The sequence below is a fragment of the Tachysurus vachellii genome, chromosome 4, assembly GCF_030014155.1.
Source record: "Tachysurus vachellii isolate PV-2020 chromosome 4, HZAU_Pvac_v1, whole genome shotgun sequence".
NCBI lineage: Eukaryota > Metazoa > Chordata > Actinopteri > Siluriformes > Bagridae > Tachysurus > Tachysurus vachellii.
The window spans coordinates 31,699,696-31,723,139 of record NC_083463.1 but is presented as its reverse complement, the minus strand read 5'-3'; the positions used below and the strand labels follow the sequence as shown (position 1 = coordinate 31,723,139).

General features: G+C 37.4%; 3 protein-coding genes across 4 annotated transcripts in view; 1 reads left to right on the top strand and 2 right to left on the bottom strand.

Annotated features, from left to right (window-relative positions):
* tmbim1a (transmembrane BAX inhibitor motif containing 1a) overlaps positions 1–6,451 on the top strand; it is a 13,228-nt gene extending 6,777 nt beyond the window's left edge. Inside the window, exons 6-13 of the mRNA XM_060868971.1 lie at positions 583–636; positions 997–1,047; positions 3,079–3,118; positions 3,516–3,553; positions 4,576–4,663; positions 4,768–4,863; positions 5,154–5,207; positions 5,292–6,451. Of these exons, the coding sequence (XP_060724954.1) occupies positions 583–636; positions 997–1,047; positions 3,079–3,118; positions 3,516–3,553; positions 4,576–4,663; positions 4,768–4,863; positions 5,154–5,207; positions 5,292–5,441 (571 nt within the window). The 3' untranslated portion in view covers positions 5,442–6,451. The remainder of the gene's footprint in view (positions 1–582; positions 637–996; positions 1,048–3,078; positions 3,119–3,515; positions 3,554–4,575; positions 4,664–4,767; positions 4,864–5,153; positions 5,208–5,291) is intronic.
* A 748-nt stretch (positions 6,452–7,199) lies between these two features.
* On the bottom strand, positions 7,200–13,657 carry si:ch73-71c20.5 (DUF4748 domain-containing protein). Of its 2 annotated transcripts, none has more exons than XM_060868972.1 (3): positions 13,516–13,657; positions 7,881–8,160; positions 7,200–7,786 (listed from the first exon to the last, which is right to left on the bottom strand). In XM_060868972.1, exons 1-3 carry the CDS (start codon positions 13,556–13,558, stop codon positions 7,630–7,632), a joined length of 480 nt encoding a protein of 159 aa, XP_060724955.1. In that variant the 5' UTR covers positions 13,559–13,657; the 3' UTR covers positions 7,200–7,629. The 2 variants fall into 2 exon arrangements, with proteins under 2 accessions (XP_060724955.1, XP_060724956.1); XM_060868973.1 differs by having other exon boundaries at positions 7,881–8,157; positions 13,516–13,591.
* A 966-nt stretch (positions 13,658–14,623) lies between these two features.
* On the bottom strand, positions 14,624–21,748 carry mcm6 (minichromosome maintenance complex component 6). Its single transcript, XM_060868970.1, has 17 exons — positions 21,554–21,748; positions 20,263–20,409; positions 20,066–20,176; positions 19,669–19,918; positions 19,401–19,566; positions 19,037–19,182; positions 18,427–18,577; positions 17,944–18,085; positions 17,645–17,786; positions 17,324–17,431; positions 17,051–17,206; positions 16,817–16,945; positions 16,536–16,697; positions 16,307–16,439; positions 15,518–15,697; positions 15,278–15,417; positions 14,624–15,140 (listed from the first exon to the last, which is right to left on the bottom strand). Exons 1-17 carry the CDS (start codon positions 21,649–21,651, stop codon positions 15,018–15,020), a joined length of 2,484 nt encoding a protein of 827 aa, XP_060724953.1. The 5' UTR covers positions 21,652–21,748; the 3' UTR covers positions 14,624–15,017.
* Between the last annotated feature and the right edge of the window lie 1,696 nt (positions 21,749–23,444).

Sequence of the window (23,444 nt, the reverse complement as noted above, 5' to 3'; positions counted from 1 at the left end):
CTGTATGTGTGTGTGTTTGTATACGTGTGTGTGTGTGTATATGTGTGTGTGTGTGTATATGTGTGTGGGTATATATGTGTGTGGGTATATACATGTATATGTGTGTGCGCGTGTGTATATGTGTGTGTATATATGTGTGTGGGTATATATGTGTGTGTATATACATGTATGTGTGTGTGTGTGGGTATATATGTGTGTGGGTATATATGTGTGTGGGTATATATGTGTGTGTGAATATACATGTATATGTGTGTGCTTGTATATGTGTGTGTGTGCTTGTATATGTCTGTGTGCTTGTATATGTGTGTGTGTGTGTGCGTGTATGTGTGTGTGTGTGTATATGTGTGTGTGTGTGTGTGTGCGTGTATATACAATATATGTGTGTGCGTGTATATATGTGCGTGTGTGTGTATGTGCGTGTATATATGTGTGTGTGCGTGTATATATGTGTGTGTGCGTGTATATATGTGTGTGAGTGTGTCTATATGTGTGTGTGTGTGTGTGTGTGTGTGTGTGTGTGTGTGTGTGTGTGTGTAAAGTGTACTTGTGTTTTTCATGACTACATTTCTTTCTACATTACAGACAACCTGTTCGGAGTTTTGTTGTAAAGAACCCAGGGGTCTACTGGGCTTCATAGTAAGACTCGATCGCTTTTTCCTTCATGTGTGTTAACGCTGACGTTGTGATTTACATTTATCCAAATCAGTGCAGATTATTATCAGCCGTGTGTTTGTGTGTTTGTGGAGCCAAAATGTTGACATGAGGATTAGAATATCTGACAGTTCAGTTCAGGGGGTTTCTATCCATCTTCAGCCTGATTCTCATCCAGCAGCTAACAGTCAGTGAAGGTCACGGCTTTAAACCTTAAATGAATTCAGACAAAAGACTTTTGGTTATTGAGACTGAGTACATTCATGTATCTGCGTGATGTAGATGAATAACGATGTGAGTAAAAGGATATTAAGACAAACCTTCCATGTGTGTGTGGCTTCACAGTGCCGTCTACATCGTCACACACCTCGTGCTGGTCTGCTGTAAAGGACCCAGGTGAGCAAACACCTCATATATTTACTCATAAACACCTCATATATTTACTCATAAACACCTCATATATTTACTCATAAACAACCGTATATTTACTCATAAACACCTCATATATTTACTCATATACACCTCATATATTTACTCATAAACACCTCATTTATTTACTCATAAACACCTCGTATATTTACTCATAAACACCTCATATATTTACTCATAAACACCTCGTATATTTACTCATAAACACCTCATATATTTACTCATATACACCTCATATATTTACTCATAAACACCTCGTATATTTACTCATAAACACCTCGTATATTTACTCATAAACACCTCGTATATTTACTCATAAAAACCTCGTATATTTACTCATAAACACCTCGTATATTTACTCATAAACACCTCATATATTTACTCATAAACACCTCATATATTTACTCATAAACACCTCATATATTTACTCATAAACACCTCATATATTTACTCATATACACCTCATATATTTACTCATATACACCTCATATATTTACTCATATACACCTCATATATTTACTCATATACACCTCATATATTTACTCATATACACCTCATATATTTACTCATAAACACCTCATTTATTTACTCATAAACACCTCATTTATTTACTCATATACACCTCATATATTTACTCATAAACACCTCATATATTTACTCATAAACACCTCATTTATTTACTCATAAACACCTCATATATTTACTCATATACACCTCATATATTTACTCATATACACCTCGTATATTTACTCATAAACACCTCGTATATTTACTCATATACACCTCGTATATTTACTCATATACACCTCATATATTTACTCATATACACCTCATATATTTACTCATATACACCTCATATATTTACTCATATACACCTCATATATTTACTCATAAACACCTCATTTATTTACTCATAAACACCTCATTTATTTACTCATAAACACCTCATATATTTACTCATAAACACCTCATATATTTACTCATATACACCTCATATATTTACTCATAAACACCTCATATATTTACTCATAAACACCTCGTATATTTACTCATATACACCTCGTATATTTACTCATATACACCTCATATATTTACTCATATACACCTCATATATTTACTCATAAACACCTCATATATTTACTCATAAACACCTCATATATTTACTCATATACACCTCGTATATTTACTCATATACACCTCATATATTTACTCATATACACCTCATATATTTACTCATAAACACCTCATATATTTACTCATAAACACCTCATTTATTTACTCATAAACACCTCATATATTTACTCATAAACACCTCATATATTTACTCGTATACACCTCATATATTTACTCATAAACACCTCGTATATTTACTCATAAACTCTTTGTATATTTACTCAAACACTTTGTATATTTACTCATAAACACCTCGTATATTTACTCATAAACACCTCATATATTTACTTTGGTTAAGAAAAGAAATTACATTATATTCATCAAACAGTAAAATGAGGCTCGTTGTCATCATATACAAAGAAAGTCATGCGAGTGTATGAATGCACAAAGGTTCATTTATATGTTTAGATCTGACTCTCTCTCTCTCTCTCTCTCTCTCTCTCTCTCCCCTCTTTCTCTCTCTCCCCCACACCCACCTCTCTTTCTCTCTCTCTCTCTCACCTCTCTCTCTCCCTCCCTCACCCACCTCTCTCTCTCTCTCTCTCTCTCTCTCTCTCTCTCTCTCTCTCTCTCTCTCTCTCTCTCTCTCTCTCTCTCTCCCCCCCACACCCACCTCTCTCTCCCTCCCTCACCCACCTCTCTCTCTCTCTCTCTCTCTCTCTCTCTCTCTCTCTCTCTCACCTCTTTCTCTCTCTCCCCCACACCAACCTCTCTCTCTCTCTCTCTCACCTCTCTCTCTCTCCCTCCCTCACCCACCTCTCTCTCTCTCTCTCCCTCCCTCACCCACCTCTCTCTCTCTCTCTCTCTCTCTCTCTCTCTCTCCAGGAGGCGTTTTCCCTGGAACATTTTCCTGCTCGCCCTCTTTGTGAGTGCAGGAGTGCCGAGTCATTTAGACAGCAGGCTTTAGCCAAGTCTGTAATGGAAATCATTTAAAGATATATTCTTTCCTTCATCTTGTAAAAGCAGCACTTTATCCATTCATTCTGATTCATTAGTGAACTAGAAAATCTATCCAGTTATAGACCAAACCTGGGGACAGTCACTTAAAGGAAAGTGAAAAAAATAAAGAAAATAAATCCTAAGAATTCTGGAGTAACTATTTTTTATCTGTAATTATGATTAGAGTTCTGAAATGTTATAAAATGAATTTATTTATATCATCATTATTTAGAGCTGTTATATTCAGGAATGAGGTGTTTATTTTCTTCGGAGAGGCTCAGATTTAATCGTGTCTTACTCCTTTTCTCATGTGTTGTCCTCAGACTCTGGCTATGTCCTATATGACCGGCACAATATCCAGGTAAGTGCATTAGACAGACTGGAACATTAAACACAGTGACAATGAAGTCTTTCACGGTGAGTCACAGTATAAATATCAGGCGTCGTTGAGCAGGGTGTGTTCTAGGGGAAAGAGTCAAGTGTGTTGACATGAGCTCAGCGTCAGATAATCCCTATAATAAATGCTTTAAATACGGCATAAAACACACACATTAAACACATGACTAAGCACTAAACTGAGCTGTGTGTGTGGCTTTTTATTATTATTATTATTATTATTATTATTATTATTATTAGTTTTATTAGTTTTATTATTATTATTAGTAGTAGTATTTTTAGTATTAGTTTTATTATTATTATTTAGTATTATTATTATTATTATTTAGTTTTATTATTATTATTAGTTTTATTGGTAGTAGTAGTTTTATGATTATTTTTATTATTATTTTAATAAAATTATTATTATTATTTGTTTTATGTATTATTATTATTATTATTATTATTATTATTATTATTATTATTATTAGTTTAAAACAGTTGATTATATAGATAGAATAGAATATGACCAGATATATTTCTAGATATTTTTAGTGACTTTTTAAGGTCGGGTTTTTTTTTTTTTTTTTTTTTTTTTTTTTTTTTTTTTCTAATTTTAGGCATTTAAGGCTTTCTAGAAAATGTAAAAAATGTGGTTCAGGTGTTTAAAAAAACAGGCTGAAAATTATTGATCTATAATCATTATAAAACAAGTAATATATTAAAGCTGTTAAATACTTTTTCTGTCTTTCTTTGGTTGTTTTTTTAAACAGTTTGCATTTAGTTTATTTTAATAGAAAGATTATGGATTTACAAAAAAAAAAAAGAAACGGGTTCAAATATTAAGACGTATAATAAATGGTGGAAGGTTGATATGCAATGGAGATGGATATACAAAATAAATAAAGCACATTTATTTATTTATTATTATTATTATTATTTATTTTATTTTTATTGAGATTTATTTTTTTTTTAATCCCAAGTACCTCGATTTCTTTATAATTCCAGTTATTATGACACCAAGTCCGTGTTCCTGGCGCTGGGAATCACCGCGGTCGTCTGCATCGCCGTGACCGTCTTCTGCTTCCAGACAAAGGTGACGACTTCCAAAAAAATAAATAAATAAATAAAACATGAATTTCACGTGTAGACGAACTGATCTCTGCTCCGTCGCTGATTTACACCCGACTTTCTCTTCAGGTGGATTTCACCAAATGCACAGGTCTTTTCTGCGTCCTGGGGATCGTCGTATTCGTGACCGGGATCATCACCGCGATCGTGCTGTCGTTTAAATACGTGAGTGACGTTCGGAAGCAGACGACGATATTCGGTTCAATTGTAGACATAAGTGTGGGATGTGCTAAAGGTTTTATTAGGCTCGGTTTAATTTACAAGGCTCGGTTTAATTTACACCTTCGTTAACGTTAATTAAACACCAACCACGGCGCTGTGGAATTCTGGGTTAAGGTTTGTTCAGAAGGTGTTTAACACTGAGAGCCTGAGAGTAAAGATTACTGCTAGTCATGTACAATAATATAATAATAAACAGATGTGAGGAATGAACTGGATGTACGTGTGATGTGCAGATCCCGTGGCTTCACATGCTCTACGCTGCTATTGGAGCGATCGTGTTCACGCTGGTGAGTTCATCATCATCATCATCATCATCTTTAAAACTTCTTTAAGGTGTTAAAACGTACTGCTCTGTGTCGTGTTGTGTCTAGTTCCTGGCCTATCACACGCAGCTCCTTATCGGGAACAGGAAGCACTCGATAAATCCCGAGGAGTACGTCTTCGCGGCTCTGTCCATCTACGTGGACGTCATCCAGATCTTCCTCTTCCTCCTGCAAATCATCGGAGCTTCTCAGAGATAAGAGTCGTCGTGGCTCGAGCGCACGTGCTTCCGACAGTGAAGTGTATCGGATATCAGACATAAATGTGATCTCGAGGCTTCTTCTAACATCAGGACAGAAGCTCCGGAAGGAAAAGTGCTGATTTTTAGGACGATGGTTTGCGCCATCTTTATTTTAAGTTTACAGGCTGGAAATATTTTACACACACCATATTAATTCTTTTGATATAAGCTGGAATTTTATTTGTACTAATAATGAATTTAATGTTGATTTCATACACATCTCTATACAGGTTTAACTTATTATTATTATTATTAAACGATATAAGCACTGTAGAGGAAGTTACTATTCAAATGATTCAGATGTTGAATTATAGTACAAGAAATATTGGCACCCTTTTCTGTTCACTACAAGCAAATAGAATTTAAACCTTCTTTAGACGTGTTTATAGAATATATACGTTTAAAATATTGAGACAGCAGATGAATGATGCCTACATAGTAATGCGCATGATCTCTTTTCCTGCTCCTGTTTTCTACAGTTGAGTAAAAAAAAATTATATATACACCAAAACAGTCACTTTTACTTTTTGCATGTTGAGAAATTCAGGTTTTTATTCAATAAATCGTCTCGTGAAAGACACCAAACTTTGCACTCAGCTGCGTGTAACACTGACTACAACGAAATAAAAGATATCTTACGCCTTTACGTCTGTGCCGTGTCATAAGGATGGGCGATATGCTGAAAATATCTTATCATGATAGTGATGTTTAGCATCATGGAGGTTTTACTAACAATGTCAAAAAAATAAACAGTGGTGCTCAAAATCAAACAATCATGAATGACATTTAATCAGAGAAATCAAATTCTCACATCATTGTAACACAGCTCTTATATGGGCTACTGTTTATTTATATATATATATAATGTGTGCGTGTGAGGGTGCCAATAGTTTTGCACCATCCTCTCATATTTGTCAATTTAAGCAACTTTATATAAACGTTTGTAAATAAAAGAGACTATATATCCAAGTGGGTCTTACTGTTTACCATATTGTTGTTGTGTGTGTGTGTGTGTGTGTGTGTGTGTGTGTTCGCCTCACACCTCCAGGGTTGGGGTTCGATTCCTGCCTCCACCTTGTGTGTGTGGAGTTTGCATGTTCTCCCCGTGCCTCGGGGGTTTCCTCCGCGTACTCCGGTTTCCTCCCCCGGTCCAAAGACATGCATGGTAGGTTGATTGGCTGAGTGTGTAGGTTGAGTGAATGAGAGTGTGTGTGTGTGCCCTGTGATGGGTTGGCACTCCGTCCAGGATGTATCCTGCCTTGTTGCCCGATGACGCCTGAGATAGGCACAGGCTCCCCGTGACCCGAGGTAGTTCGGATAAGCGGTAGAAAATGAATGTATATATAAAGATATATATAAAGATTCACATTTGTCCACCACGTGCTGAACGTCAGACACTAATAAATGTTACTTGTTCATTCCTGCCAGCAAAATGTAGTAGCAAAATGCTCGTGCCACAAGACCGGCGAGAAGCAAAATAAAGCAAAAAGTTCACGCGGTGTAAAACGGACTGAGGAAGAACGTGTGGATTTTTCATTTTCTTTTCACGTTACGATCTTGTTACGTTTTTACTAACCGCCTCATCGTGATCTGATGACACATCGATATCAGAATCGCTTGTTCTAATGCATCGTTGTTGCTATAGTAACATCTCATTCACGGGGACTTTGTACGGCAGATTCGCCACATAAAAATCTCACCGATCGCCGACACGGTGTTTTCTGTTAAATGTTTATTGAACATATGGAAGGAGTCTCCGGTGTCAGAGGTTCAGCAGTATTACTGTGTATCGTGACAATATCACGGTGTTCTTAATTTCAATAGAAAAATAAGAGATCGGTGAAAGAACATCAGTTTATAGCTACTATAACTAGGCTAGTTTCTACAAGACACACAGATGAGACTAAGTGCCTCGCTTGAACTGTTAATTTTTGGAACAAAAGATTTTCTATTTTCTGATTTTCACCAAATTCACAGTGCGACTTCAGGAGGTGAAAACGTACACAGACCAAAGCTGAAATCTGAGCCTCCCATTTTTAATATATTAGACCGTATAAATTCATCACTTTAAACTTATTACAGGTCTGTTATTTACAAAGAATAGATTTTTTTCCAGTCAGGTCCTGATTCCGACACAAACACTCCAGTTACTGGATCCCTGCTGGTTTGTAGCGCTCGCGCTCATATTCTCCTTCATTGGATTTCTTCATCCTCTGTCGGATCTTCAGCTGCTGGAGCCGGTTCTTGTCCACTTGCCTTTTAGCCAGAATAAACCCAATTATTCCGGCTGGAAGACCGATCATCCTGTAAGAGAAGATCAGATATCGATCACAGACTGCACAGCTACTGTAAGAGTCACACACTGCGTTACAGACAGGAAGCTAGGTTTAAAGCGTACCACGCGTATCCGATCACTTTCATCGGGTTTTTCGCTTTCCTCTTAGGAATATACTCCGGTCCAGAGTCTTCCTCTCCTTCTGGTTCTTTCTTTTCCCAGTCATTTGTATTATTCAAGGGATCTGTCCTTCTCTCTGTCTTGGTGCTGTGTAGTAAACAGAAACTGCTACAGTGAAGAGCTCGGTGCTGTAACACACACCACCGATGTCTCAAGCAGGCCAGGTTCTGCACACGATTCGTCGTTAAACACAGATTTCTGCTGGATAAGTACTGAAGACCTGCTGAAAGATGTGCAGAATAAACAGGAAATAATACATCACAAAACACACCACTGTATTCTGGGGGGTTTTGGCCACGTTTTTACTTGACATCCTGAAATAATGACTTATTATTGTTTAATAAATGTCCCCAGGAATAGAGCGATGAAATGAAACATGGCATGAAACCCAGAAGACTTGGTATCACTGAAAATAAATGCATCTGTCTTAAAGTGTCTAATAGTCTGATCCACATCTAATCCACATCTAAAGTGTCTAATAGTCTGATCCACATCTTAAGTGTCTAATAGTCTGATCCACATCTAAAGTGTCTAATAGTCTGATCCACATCTAAAGTGTCTAATAGTCTGATCCACATCTAAAGTGTCTAATAGTCTGATCCACATCTAAAGTGTCTAATAGTCTGATCCACATCTAATCCACATCTAAAGTGTCTAATAGTCTGATCCACATCTAAAGTGTCTAATAGTCTGATCCACATCTAAAGTGTCTAATAGTCTGATCCACATCTAATCCACATCTAAAGTGTCTAATAGTCTGATCCACATCTAAAGTGTCTAATAGTCTGATCCACATCTAAAGTGTCTAATAGTCTGATCCACATCTAAAGTGTCTAATAGTCTGATCCACATCTAAAGTGTCTAATAGTCTGATCCACATCTAAAGTGTCTAATAGTCTGATCCACATCTAAAGTGTCTAATAGTCTGATCCACATCTAAAGTGTCTAATAGTCTGATCCACATCTAAAGTGTCTAATAGTCTGATCCACATCTAAAGTGTCTAATAGTCTGATCCACATCTAAAGTGTCTAATAGTCTGATCCACATCTAAAGTGTCTAATAGTCTGATCCACATCTATCCCTAAAGTGTCTAATAGTCTGATCCACATCTAAAGTGTCTAATAGTCTGATCCACATCTAAAGTGTCTAATAGTCTGATCCACATCTAAAGTGTCTAATAGTCTGATCCACATCTGATCCACATCTAAAGTGTCTAATAGTCTGATCCACATCTAAAGTGTCTAATAGTCTGATCCACATCTAAAGTGTCTAATAGTCTGATCCACATCTAAAGTGTCTAATAGTCTGATCCACATCTAATCCACATCTAAAGTGTCTAATAGTCTGATCCACATCTAAAGTGTCTAATAGTCTGATCCACATCTAAAGTGTCTAATAGTCTAATGTACATCTAAAGTGTCTAATAGTCTGATCCACATCTAAAGTGTCTAATAGTCTGATCCACATCTAATCCACATCTAAAGTGTCTAATAGTCTGATCCACATCTAAAGTGTCTAATAGTCTGATCCACATCTAAAGTGTCTAATAGTCTGATCCACATCTAAAGTGTCTAATAGTCTGATCCACATCTAAAGTGTCTAATAGTCTGATCCACATCTAAAGTGTCTAATAGTCTGATCCACATCTAAAGTGTCTAATAGTCTGATCCACATCTAATCCACATCTAAAGTGTCTAATAGTCTGATCCACATCTAATCCACATCTAAAGTGTCTAATAGTCTGATCCACATCTAAAGTGTCTAATAGTCTGATCCACATCTAAAGTGTCTAATAGTCTGATCCACATCTAATCCACATCTAAAGTGTCTAATAGTCTGATCCACATCTAAAGTGTCTAATAGTCTGATCCACATCTAAAGTGTCTAATAGTCTGATCCACATCTAATCCACATCTAAAGTGTCTAATAGTCTGATCCACATCTAAAGTGTCTAATAGTCTGATCCACATCTAATCCACATCTAAAGTGTCTAATAGTCTGATCCACATCTAAAGTGTTTAATAGTCTGATCCACATCTACTAAAGTGTCTAATAGTCTGATCCACATCTAAAGTGTCTAATAGTCCTGAGTCTGATCCACATCTAAAGTGTCTAATAGTCTGATCCACATCTAAGTGTCTAATAGTCTGATCCACATCTAAAGTGTCTAATAGTCTGATCCACATCCCTAAAGTGTCTAATAGTCTTGATCCACATCTAAAGTGTCTAATAGTCTGATCCACATCTAAAGTGTCTAATAGTCTGATCCACATCTAATCCACATCTAAAGTGTCTAATAGTCTGATCCACATCTAAAGTGTCTAATAGTCTGATCCACATCTAAAGTGTCTAATAGTCTGATCCACATCTAAAGTGTCTAATAGTCTGATCCACATCTAAAGTGTCTAATAGTCTGATCCACATCTAAAGTGTCTAATAGTCTGATCCACATCTAAAGTGTCTAATAGTCTGATCCACATCTAAAGTGTCTACAAGTCTATCCACATCTAAAGTGTCTAATAGTCTGATCCACATCTAAAGTGTCTAATAGTCTGATCCACATCTAAAGTGTCTAATAGTCTGATCCACATCTAAAGTGTCTAATAGTCTGATCCACATCTAAAGTGTCTAATAGTCTTGATCACATCTATCACAGTCTTAATAGTCGTCTAATAGTCTGATCCACATCTAAGTGTCTAATAGTCTGATTCCACATCTAAAGTGTCTAATAGTCTGATCCACATCTAAGGTCTAATAGACTGATCCAAATCTAAAGTGGCTAATAGTCTGATCCACATCTAAAGTGGTCTAATAGTCCTGATCCACATCTAAAGTGTCTACATAGTCTGATCCACATCTAAAGTGTCTAATAGTCTGATCCACATCTAATGTGTCTAATAGTCGAATCCATCTAATCCACATCTAAAGGTGTCTATTAGTCTGATTCACATCTAAAGTGTCTAATAGTCAGATCCACATCTAAAGTGTCTATATAGTCTGAGTCCACATCTAATCCACATCTAAAGTGTCTATTAGGCCTGATCCACATCTAAAGTGTCTATAGTCTGATCCAAATCTAAAGTGTCTAAAAGCTGATCCACATCTAAAGTGTCTAATAGTCTGATCCACATCTAAAGTGTCTTATTTGTCTGATCCACATCTAAAGTGTCTATAGTCTGATCACAGCTAAGTGTCTAATAGTCTGATCCACATCTAAAGTGGTCTATAGTCTGATCCACATCTACCATCTAAAGTGTCTAATAGTCTGGATCCACATCTAAGTGGCTAATATTCTGTCCACATCTAAAGTGTCCCAAATAGTCAATCCACATCTAAAGTGTCTAATAGTCTGACTCCACATCTAATAGTGTCTAATAGTCTGATCCACATCTAAAGTGTCTAATAGTCTGATCCACATCTAAAGTGTCTAATAGTCTGATCCACATCTAAAGTGTCTAATAGTCTGATCCACATCTAAAGTGTCTAATAGTCTGATCCACATCTAAAGTGTCTAATAGTCTGATCCACATCTAAAGTGTCTAATAGTCTGATCCACATCTAAAGTGTCTAATAGTCTGATCCACATCTAAAGTGTCTAATAGTCTGATCCACATCTAAAGTGTCTAATAGTCTGATCCACATCTAAAGTGTCTAATAGTCTGATCCACATCTAAAGTGTCTAATAGTCTGATCCACATCTAAAGTGTCTAATAGTCTGATCCACATCTAAAGTGTCTAATAGTCTGATCCACATCTAAAGTGTCTAATAGTCTGATCCACATCTAATCCACATCTAAAGTGTCTAATAGTCTGATCCACATCTAAAGTGTCTAATAGTCTGATCCACATCTAAAGTGTCTAATAGTCTGATCCACATCTAAAGTGTCTAATAGTCTGATCCACATCTAAAGTGTCTAATAGTCTGATCCACATCTAAAGTGTCTAATAGTCTGATCCACATCTAAAGTGTCTAATAGTCTGATCCACATCTAAGTGTCTAATAGTCTGATCCACATCTAAAGTGTCTAATAGTCTGATCCACATCTAAAGTGTCTAATAGTCTGATCCACATCTAAAGTGTCTAATAGTCTGATCCACATCTAAAGTGTCTAATAGTCTGATCCACATCTAAAGTGTCTAATAGTCTGATCCACATCTAAAGTGTCTAATAGTCTGATCCACATCTAAAGTGTCTAATAGTCTGATCCACATCTAAAGTGTCTAATAGTCTGATCCACATCTAAAGTGTCTAATAGTCTGATCCACATCTAAAGTGTCTAATAGTCTGATCCACATCTAAAGTGTCTAATAGTCTGATCCACATCTAAAGTGTCTAATAGTCTGATCCACATCTAAAGTGTCTAATAGTCTGATCCACATCTAAAGTGTCTAATAGTCTGATCCACATCTAAAGTGTCTAATAGTCTGATCCACATCTAAAGTGTCTAATAGTCTGATCCACATCTAAAGTGTCTAATAGTCTGATCCACATCTAAAGTGTCTAATAGTCTGATCCACATCTAAAGTGTCTAATAGTCTGATCCACATCTAAAGTGTCTAATAGTCTGATCCACATCTGATCCACATCTAAAGTGTCTAATAGTCTGATCCACATCTAAAGTGTCTAATAGTCTGATCCACATCTAAAGTGTCTAATAGTCTGATCCACATCTAAAGTGTCTAATAGTCTGATCCACATCTAAAGTGTCTAATAGTCTGATCCACATCTAAAGTGTCTAATAGTCTGATCCACATCTAAAGTGTCTAATAGTCTGATCCACATCTAAAGTGTCTAATAGTCTGATCCACATCTAAAGTGTCTAATAGTCTGATCCACATCTAAAGTGTCTAATAGTCTGATCCACATCTAAAGTGTCTAATAGTCTGATCCACATCTAAAGTGTCTAATAGTCTGATCCACATCTAAAGTGTCTAATAGTCTGATCCACATCTAAAGTGTCTAATAGTCTGATCCACATCTAAAGTGTCTAATAGTCTGATCCACATCTAAACTGTCTAATAGTCTGATCCACATCTAAAGTGTCTAATAGTCTGATCCACATCTAAAGTGTCTAATAGTCTGATCCACATCTAAAGTGTCTAATAGTCTGATCCACATCTAAAGTGTCTAATAGTCTGATCCACATCTAAACTGTCTAATAGTCTGATCCACATCTAAAGTGTCTAATAGTCTGATCCACATCTAAAGTGTCTAATAGTCTGATCCACATCTAAAGTGTCTAATAGTCTGATCCACATCTAAAGTGTCTAATAGTCTGATCCACATCATTTGTGATATAAAGCTCAAGATATAGAATAACATTTTTATCATGTTATTGATGTAACGTAGAAAGATAATCTACATAATATTAGTATCTACATAATTCATAAGATTTTTTTGTAAAGCTGATTTTATTGCATATTGTGATATAATCAGATTAAAGTCCACATAATCTATATGTACAGTAAATATGTGTTATATTACTGAATAATTACAACAGCAAAACCGCCATAACGTGTGCAAAAGAGCACAACTTTAATTAAAGTGGATAAAACTTCACTAATCCGTTTATTTACCTTTTATCCCCGACCTCACTAATCTCCCACAGGGCGCCGCCATTTTGTTCTGAACATCCGGGAACTTCACACATACACGAAGTGCGTCACAGGGCTTCTTTAAGGATTGTGCGATTTATTTTTAGATTTTAAACGTCACTTTGTCACAAAAGTAGGTGATTAAATGTGTTCAAGTAACATCCTGAAGATTGTAATTATGAAAGTGAGTCAATTCTTTTTTTTGCTGATTTATTTCGGTTATATAGTTTGTCGCATCAGCGCCCCCTTCAGGCGAACTAAAGATTAATAAATAAATACATACATAAATAAATATCCATATTTAGTTCTTTATTTCTAATTACTCATCTCAGTAAAATAGAGCGTTACTAAAAAAAGTTAATCTTAATTGTTCGATTTCCAAAGGATATATATATATAAAATCCTATGCATTTAAATAATTTATATTTATATAACGTATTAAAAAAATAAGTAATTGTTACATTTAATGTTGCTGATTAAATAGCCAAGTAGGTTGTAAGCAGTCTAATTTAAGTCTAATTTTCCATGTATTTTTATTTGATTTTTCTTAACACAGATTTTTGGTGTTTGGTATTTTTTCTTTCACTTTCCTTTTTTCCTGTATTTTTACTTATGAGACTTTCAGCCTGAAGACGGGGGACTCGAGTCATATGACTTGACTCGAGTCAGACTTAAGTCGCATCTTTGAGACTTGAGACTTGCTTGACAAATATTAAAAAAGGCTCGACTTGACTTTGACTTGACATTCATGACTTGAGACTTGACTCGGATTTGAGTTAAATGACTCAACTTGACTCGAGGGGGGGCTCGACTTGACTCGAGTCAGACTTAAGTCACAAATTTGAGACCCTAGACTCGCTTGACAAATATTAAAAAAAGACTCGACTTGACTTTGACTTGGCATTCATGACTCGAGACTTACTTGTGACTCGCACGTGTGTGACTTACTCACACCTCTGCTTTCAGCCTGCTCACTTTCCTGCTGTGGCACAATATGCTGTCATGTTACACAAAGTTTTCAAACACAACATGAAGCTATTTTTAAAAACAGAAACAAAGGTGTCCGATTCAAAAGTAAACTTTAAGGGGGAAAAAATGTGGTTTTGTTTATTACATTTTGAACTAAATGCAAATAAAACATTTTTCTTGCTTCATAATAAAAACAAAACCCAATAAAAAATAAAAAGCAACAAAATCACTAACAACGTCCATCTTTTAAACAAAAAATTAAAAAAATATATTTACAAGTTTTGCACAGAGGCCGCTCTTTTCATATAGCTTTTAGACTGAAGGTCTACACACTCACACACACACACTCATACACACCCACACACACACATACACACAAACGATGCTGAAAGTGTCCCAACAGCTGAGCTTCAGGAAAATCACCCGAGCTGTATCCTGATCCAAGCCTTCGTCCGCTAACACGTGTCCCCAAGTCAATCAGGATGCATTTTTAACCATTACACACGTTGAAATCTTTAATCATCCAGCGTGTAGTTAGGATTCACGACCAGTGTGACATCACCATCCTGTGTTTCTACTTCGCTGGACTCGGCGGAGCCCTTCAGGCCTGACTGCGACAGCTCGATTAGGATGTAGTCCTGAAAAATAACGAGTAAGAAGATCGGTGCTTTTATCAGAATACTGCTGTCTATCCTGAAGAGGTCAGGCTAGTGAAGTGGGTGGAGCTAAAGGACTTCATCAAAGTTGTTTTCAAAATTTTTTTAAATCATCTTACGTAATGCACGAGTCTGTGGATGACCTTCTCAATCATGGCCTTCTTGTTGATGAGCTCCATCTCAGAGTCAATCTCAGACTCGATCTCTTTCAGGTACCAATTCACCACTGCACTCTTCTTCAGGGCTTCTTCCTCCTCATCTACATACACGCAGTAATTAAATAAAAAACACTCCATGTGGTGCTGTTATAGTAAAATAAAAATAAATAAATAAAGGAATATCTGCACAAGAGTGCTCACCCTCCTCAGCACGGCGCAGGTGCAGCACTATGAGGTTGGAGATGCGCTTGTACTCGGTGAAGGACAGAGAGAAAGACGGTTTGCTGCCGTGGCTTTCACCGTTGACCCCATTGGTGTGCTCATGACCGTTCTCGAGTCCGTTCACGGGACCCTCCACGTGGCCGTTGGGGGCATCGTGGCCTGGACAGAAGAGCAGAAAATGGAATGAGGAACATAACACACTGTTACCTAATGTTACCTGATTAAACAAGTATTTTTCTTGAAAGCCTAGAAACAATGATTAAAAAATTACAATCACTTTCTCTTCATTTTTTTGGGTGTGGCAAAACCTTTGGGTGCCAACACTTTAATCTTAAAAAATACTCTCAATCATTCATCTTCTACCGCTTATCCGAACTACCTCGGGTCACGTGGAGCCTGTGCCTATCTCAGGCGTCTTCGGGCATCAAGGCAGGATACACCCTGGACGGAGTGCCAACCCATCGCAGGGCACACACACACACACACTCTCATTCACTCACACAATCACACACTACGGACAATTTTCCAAAGATGCCAATCAACCTACCATGCATGTCTTTGGACCGGGGGAGGAAACCGGAGTACCCGGAGGAAACCCCCGAGGCACGGGGAGAACATGCAAACTCCACACACACAAGGTGGAGGCGGGAATCCAACCCCGACCCTGGAGGTGTGAGGCGAACGTGCTAACCACTAAGCCACCGTGCCCCCATCTTAAAAAATACTTTAATGAATACTTTGTATTGCAGAATAACAAAAATCCTTTACCATTTTCCAGGTTCCCCTCTTCCTCCTCCATGGCCTCATCTTCCTCTTGGTCTAGGTTGATGTCAGGCGTCTCGACACGAATGATGGACTTGTTAAGCAGCCTGAAGGCCTCTTTGACGTGTTTGGGCTGCACCTGAACGAGACAGAGACACAGTGTGAGCTAGTGCTTTGTGGGTCAAAGTGTACCAGGTAGATGAAAAGGTGTTTTCTGGGACGTAGCTGCGCCTACCTCGTCGCAACAGTGCATGCGAGCCATGCTCTCAGACAGGCGGATCATGCTCTCCAGCTGACGCACAGTGATCCTCCAGGCCGATTTGGTGATGCCCGAGCCATCTCTCTGCCTCAGGCGCTTGTACTGCTCCACGATGAAATCTTCTGACTCTTTAGATATCTGGTAAAACACACACGGTGTTAGCATTTAATGTTAGAATGTGATGAACTACATCTATTAAAGACAATATCACAACTTAATTTTGTCGTTCGAGGTTAATCAGTGACGTGGTGTGTCACCTTTGGTTTAAACTGGCGGGCGAACAGCAGGTATCTCCTAATCTCATCCAGGGTGTACAGACGTTCGATGGAGTTGTCAATCCTGGAGTGCAGGTCCACGATTCGCCTGGCTATGGCGTAATCAGTCACCTGAGAAAAGATGAAGAATATGTTTATTTATGTCTCCAACGTCAGCGCTTTATATCAGTCAGAGGTTAAACTGGAACTCTGAGCTACACACACACACACACATACCTCATTACAATCATCCACCAAGATAAAGAAAAGGTCAAAGCGGGACATGATGGGTGCGGACAGGTTGATGTTCTGCTTGAGTGATTTGGCGCGATCGTAGCGCCCACTGACGGGGTTCGCTGCAGCCAAGATGGACGTCCTGGCGTTCAGCGTAGCCTATGAGAGGAGAAAAAAAAAAACAACTCACAAAACACAAACTATTACATCCTGTCCTTATGTCCTTCAGGATAAACATGCGTATGGACCAACTGTGTGTTAATCTTTAACCCTTACCTTGACCCCAGCTTTGGTGATGGAGATGGTCTGCTGCTCCATGGCTTCATGGATGGCCACCTGATCTCTCATCTCCATTTTGTCAAACTCGTCAATGCAGCACACGCCCTGCACACACAAGTCAATACGTCGGGAAAAAATACAATATGTATCTCAAAAACTCTCCTTTAAATACTTATAAATAAACGAAGCAATTAACGATATTTAAAACATCAGTTCTTCTATTTTGTTGTTTTTGTTTTGTAAAATAAAGAAGTTATCTATGTTCTTTATATATGTTCACATCTATTATTATTATTATTATTATTATTAATGTATTACATTGTCAGCAAGCATGAGAGCTCCAGCCTCAATGACAAACTCGTGTGACTCTTCATCTCTAACCACAGCAGCAGTGAGACCTGCAGCACTTGACGCTTTCCCGCTGGTGTACACGGCCCGCGGGCTGAACTCCTCCACATGCCTGAACACACAGGGTCAGAACCGAAAAGACTGATTTACTGACTGAACTCTAAACTCCAGATCAGCCGATAATTACACTATAATTACCGAGATACCACATTAACATCATGGTGCTTCAATTGAACCTATTATCCATTCTGTAACAATGTTTTTCTTACTTGAGAAACTGGCTCTTGGCGGTGCTGGGATCACCCACAATGCAAACATTGATGTCCCCTCTTAAAGAAGTACCCTCCATGGTGGTCTTTGGGACGCCACCAAAGAGCATGAGCAGGATGCCGCGCTTCACCTCGTCATTTCCTGCACACACGTGCGATATCTTTTTATTAATCCTACTCGCAATTATTCCGCAAAAAAATTTTTTGTTTTTTTAAATTAATGCTCCTTATGCAGTGTCATGATGCTCAAACAACTCGTAATTAGTTCACATCAAAACCATTATACCACAAAGAACCAATCCCCTGATTCCAAGCATTGAAATCAAAAGAGTCGACTCATGAAAAACGAGTCAATTCCACAAAGACTCGATTCTCTGACTCGAGACATTAAAAACAGAAAGTCAGCTACTTAAAGCTTTGGACTCAACTCCAAAACACAATTAGTCAAAGACATGACAAGTAAATGTGTTTGTGTTCACGTACCATGGATGGTGGGGAAGAGGCTAGTGCACAGGTTATGATACAGGTTCTTGTCCTGGCTCATCTCAAACACTTTTTCCCACTCCTTCACTGACATCTGGTTCTTGATGCTCTCAGCCGTCTGCTCCTCATCGCGGATCTCCTTCCCACCAAACTAAACACACACCATAGCTCATTATTCATTCATTCATTCATTCATCTTCTACCTCTTATCCGAACTACCTCGGGTCACGGGGAGCCTGTGCCTATCTCAGGGATCATCGGGCATCAAGGCAGGATACACCCTGGACGGAGTGCCAACCCATCACAGGGCACACACACACACACTCATTCACTCACACAATCACACACTAGGGACAATTTTCCAGAGATGCCAATCAACCTACCATGCATGTCTTTGGACCGGGGGAGGAAACTGGAGTACCCGGAGGAAACCCCCGAGGCACGGGGAGAACATGCAAACTCCACACACACAAGGCGGAGGCGGGAATCGAACCCCCAACCCTGGAGGTGTGAGGCGAATGTGCTAACCAGTAAGCCACCGTGCCCCCTATAGCTAATTATAATCCCTTAATTGACTTTGCGATGATCGGCTGTGGACATGGGATCTTACCCTGGGATTGGTCGGAGCCACGTGACAGGCCAGGAAAGCAAGTCTGTATGAGAGCTCTCGGACTCCGAGGGCTTTTAGACCACGCACGCCCTCGTTTTCATAACCCTGTGATCCGGCCGTGCGAGAACCAGTCTCTGCTCGCACACCTAAGATACACACACACACAGTAAAGTTAATATAAGTACATGCTACTACAGCATTATGTAGTTTTGCATAACTGGACCCCAACATACTAGTTTAAAGGAGTTTTCTGAATTGATATGCAACATGATAGACAAGTATGTCATCATCATCATCATCACAAACACAACCCTGACGTCCATAGATTATCAAAATGATTATCCAGGCTATGAAAGGTTGGTACCCGGTGTTGCAATCTGGGACACATCAGGCACAACGATGAGGCAGCCAATAAAGTCACATTTATCTCCAGCCTGTGCCGACTCCACCGCTTCGGCTCTCAGGATCACCTCCATGCTCCGTGGGATGGATCCTCGTGGCAGCTCCGCCTGCGTCTCCTGAATGCGCACCTGGTTTCCAAAGCAAGCATCAGTGCCGTTGCAAATAAGCATAATTATCTTTACATATCCATATTTGAACAAAGCCACATTAGCTAGCAGCAACTTTTTAACCTTTTGGAAGTCGACAAACTTGGACTTGTTGGTGTCGAGCAGGAAGCGGCGGCGGTTGTTGCACACCGGGTTGCGGCAGATGCTGGGCTGCGTGTATTTAAACTGCTGCTCCACGTCCTTGATGTGGCTCTGGCAATCGAGACACAAGAAGGTGCCGCTCACAAGCTCAGGGTGCACCGGGTGTGTGCGTACCACTTGTCCGCTGATGCGCACCAGAGAACCGATGCGTAGCGCGGTCAGCTCACGGATCCTGTCGAACCACACCACAAGAAAACGTAAGAGAAGCAAAAAAATGATCAGTAGGTTCACGCTGTGTGATTTCAAATATAACTGCTTGCCAGGTTCTAAATGATTTTCATTTAAAACTTTGTCTTTCTGAATTATTTAATCTCCATACTTGTGCCTGGATGGGAGATCCTGAATGGCCACGTAGAACTCCTTAGTAACAGGAACGTTCCCATGATCCCGTGCAAAATTGCGCACGGCACGGCACAGGAAGGGGTAGATTCTAAAAGCAGGAATTAAAACGAGTTATCGGCTTATCGACTGCTTTAGGATAAAAACAAAAAGTGTCACAACTCGGTGTCTGAATACCTGTAGAACTCTTCCTGAATGATGGTTGCCAGCTCTTGGTTAAATCCCTCCAGGTCAGTGAAGCTCACCAGGAGCGTGTTGCGCTCAGGACGGATCAGTTCCTCTGTGTCACGCAAATACTTCAACTCACCATCACTGTTCTGAAACCTGTAACAAAACCATATGTAAGTGCACAACTCTAATATAACCTTAAATCTTATTCTTGTTTCTGCAGCTATCTTTTGGGTCACTAATTGGTCATTAGTGATTAGTTAATCAGTTACTAATTAGTATCTGAGTCTGGGATTGTGTTGTTGTTGATGTTGAGCTCACAATCCAATAAAACAAGTAATATATATATAAAGTAAAATAAATTAAGTCAATTTTGAATCTAATCTTACTGTTATGTCTGTGGGAATTAAATAAATAAAAGTAAATAAATAAAAACAGGGGTTGATCTGAAGGCACACGTGCACATATTTTTTTTGTATTTTAAATTATTTATTTTAGTTGTCCAATAAATGTAAATATTCGTTTATATATTAAATTAAAAAAAAATCTTATTATTAAATTTAAAATATAAGTACATTTAAATATTCATTTATACATTAAATTTAAATGTTTTTTATTATTAAATTTAAAATAGAATTAAATTTAAATATTCATTTATATATTAAATTTAAATGTTTTTATTATTAAATTTAAAGTATAAATACATTTAAATATTCATTTATACATTAAATTTAAATGTTTTTTATTATTAAATTTAAAATAGAATTAAATTTAAATATTCATTTATATATTAAATTTAAATGTTTTTATTATTAAATTTAAAGTATAAATAAATTTAAATATTCATTTATACATTAAATTTAAATGTTTTTTATTATTAAATTTAAAATATACACTAATTTAAATATTCACTTATATATTACATTTAAATTTTTTTATTATTACATTTAAAATATTAATTTAAATATTCATTCGAGTGATTCCTCCATGCTGTTTTTTTTAGTTAAATAGTTTATATAATAATAATAATAATAATAATAATAATAATAATAATAATAATAATAATAATAATAATAAAGGTGAAGCAAAGAACAATTAATAAAAAATTAACTTTTACATTAATAAAACCAAAAACCAACCAATTTTTAGACACATAAATACGCAGATATAAAAGTAAAAAATAACCCAAACTAACTTTAAGTATTTATTCATATTTTCCCCCAAATCATCCAGACACCATTTTGTTTCTGATTTTAAACTCAAGATTAACTTTCATATTAAATCCAACAGTCAAACTTACTCTTCCAAAAACGCCTGGAATAACTTCTGGCACTTCTCTGCTAACTCATCCTTCATCGTTTGTCCAGCGTTTTCCAGCGCAGGCTCCGAAATATCCATTTTAACAGCAGGTTGTTTATTACAAAGTTATAACCTTCTGTTACTTTTACCTCAGAGATGAACACAAAGCTGCACGAGCGCAAGTTAGGGAGAGAGAGGGAGATTTTCGCGCCAAATCTTGTGACCACGTGGTCGTTTTCGCGCCACTCGCATCCAACCAGCTCTTTGCGTTTCACTTACTCAGCCTGTGATTGGACGACAACGACCCTGTGACCCTCGTGAGTGTGATCACGTCACATTTTTTCCTCAATAATTTTTTCTCTTTCCAAAATAAAAGTCCGTACAGTTACCATGGGCAAAGCATGCAATATGGTGCATTTCTACCTAACTTCCGGGTAGTTTAAAAATTAAAATTAATTTAATTTGTTTATTTATTTGTTAAATGTCACCACTAAAACACTATGTCTATACAACAAATCTTATGCATTGGAATTATAAATACGGTATTACTCCATTGTGACGCTTCCTCGTGTTCATGTGCGCATCACGTGACCACACAGATAGTAAATGAGTCAATAATCATGCTATAAATAATCATTTGACATTATAAACAAGATTTATAGTAAATATAGTGAATATATTTACTTAAATATAAGGATTCAGGATTGTGACTTTTATTTTGGGAACAATTTCTCAGAGTGAAATAATATAGTAGCCCAGCATTCAAGGATGTTGAGCTAAACATTAACTACGATGTTATAACGTGTAATTTCATTTTATTAATTTAATGAGACACTGAGAACACTTTGTCTTTTTTAATAACAGTTTAACAGTATAAAATACTACTACTACTACTACTACTACTAATAATAATAATAATAATAATAATAATAATAATAATAATAATACATATATATAATAATAATTAAAAAGTGTAATGACACCTGTGACCAGAAGATGGCGTGCTATAACCTCTTCTAACAGACTGAACCCATCAGCTTCCTTCTTAAGTTCAGACTGCAGAAGTCAACCAGTGACAACAGCACACGGAAACTAAGACCATTGACTGTCTTATCACTAACTGATTAAAAAGTATTAAATATCTGTTCCTGCTTTCCTCCGCTGTCTATTTTTCAGAGTGTAAAAGAGGCTGTATTTTTATACTTATTTCTCACAAACAACTATATAGGATTGTGGGAGGACCGAATAAAGGGAAAACCGAAGTTCCTCACATTGCTTTCGACTCCCTGGATTGTTATGAATGCATTAAAAGCCATGTGGGCTTTTCAGTGCTGTGGTTGTAGAAGGAACATTTTGTTGATACTTAAAAGTTCAAGTTATCTGATATGATTTGGTCATAACACCTTATCTGTATCGGGTGCCATATGAAGAAGAAACCGATATTCAGGTATGTCAGGTAGTTTGCTTAGAGAATGCAGTAGAGACAGGTTAGATGTGTGCAGGAAGAAACTAGTGCAAGACTTTCATAAGGCTAGTCAAAACAATGTGCATAGGCAAGCCACAATCATTAACACACAAGGGTGTTGGTTTGCAAAAGGTTATCCAACGTTCATATTAGCAAACACTTAAGTTCACTTACAAAAGTAACATGCGGCCATGCTTTTAATGACAAATTAACATTTAAATAGAATTTTCCTCAATTCTATGCTAATAAGAATGCAATATACTGGTGAACGATTCCTCAGACCAATCCTATGACTTGTTGTCTGATGTATCTTCAGTTCGGTCCTCACAACTTTAGCTTCCAGTTGATGTTTGGTGCACAAAAATATAAGAAACACGGTTTCATTTTATCCTGTCGTATACGTCCTCTTAATAAAGGTGATATACAA

Bases quoted from the DNA above. Each gene is read 5' to 3' on its own strand.
- si:ch73-71c20.5 (XM_060868972.1), bottom strand. From the start codon at position 13,558: ATGGCGGCGCCCTGTGGGAGATTAGTGAGGTCGGGGATAAAAG. The intron at 8,161-13,515 runs GTAAATAAACGG...CACATCTTTCAG, and splicing joins AGTGAGGTCGGGGATAAAAG to CAGGTCTTCAGTACTTATCC. The intron at 7,787-7,880 runs GTACGCTTTAAA...CTTCTCTTACAG, and splicing joins AAAGTGATCGGATACGCGTG to GATGATCGGTCTTCCAGCCG.
- mcm6 (XM_060868970.1), bottom strand. From the start codon at position 21,651: ATGGATATTTCGGAGCCTGCGCTGGAAAACGCTGGACAAACGATGAAG. The intron at 19,567-19,668 runs GTTAAAAAGTTG...TTTGGAAACCAG, and splicing joins AGTTTGTCGACTTCCAAAAG to GTGCGCATTCAGGAGACGCA. The intron at 17,787-17,943 runs GTAAGAAAAACA...CTGTGTGTTCAG, and splicing joins GCCAAGAGCCAGTTTCTCAA to GCATGTGGAGGAGTTCAGCC.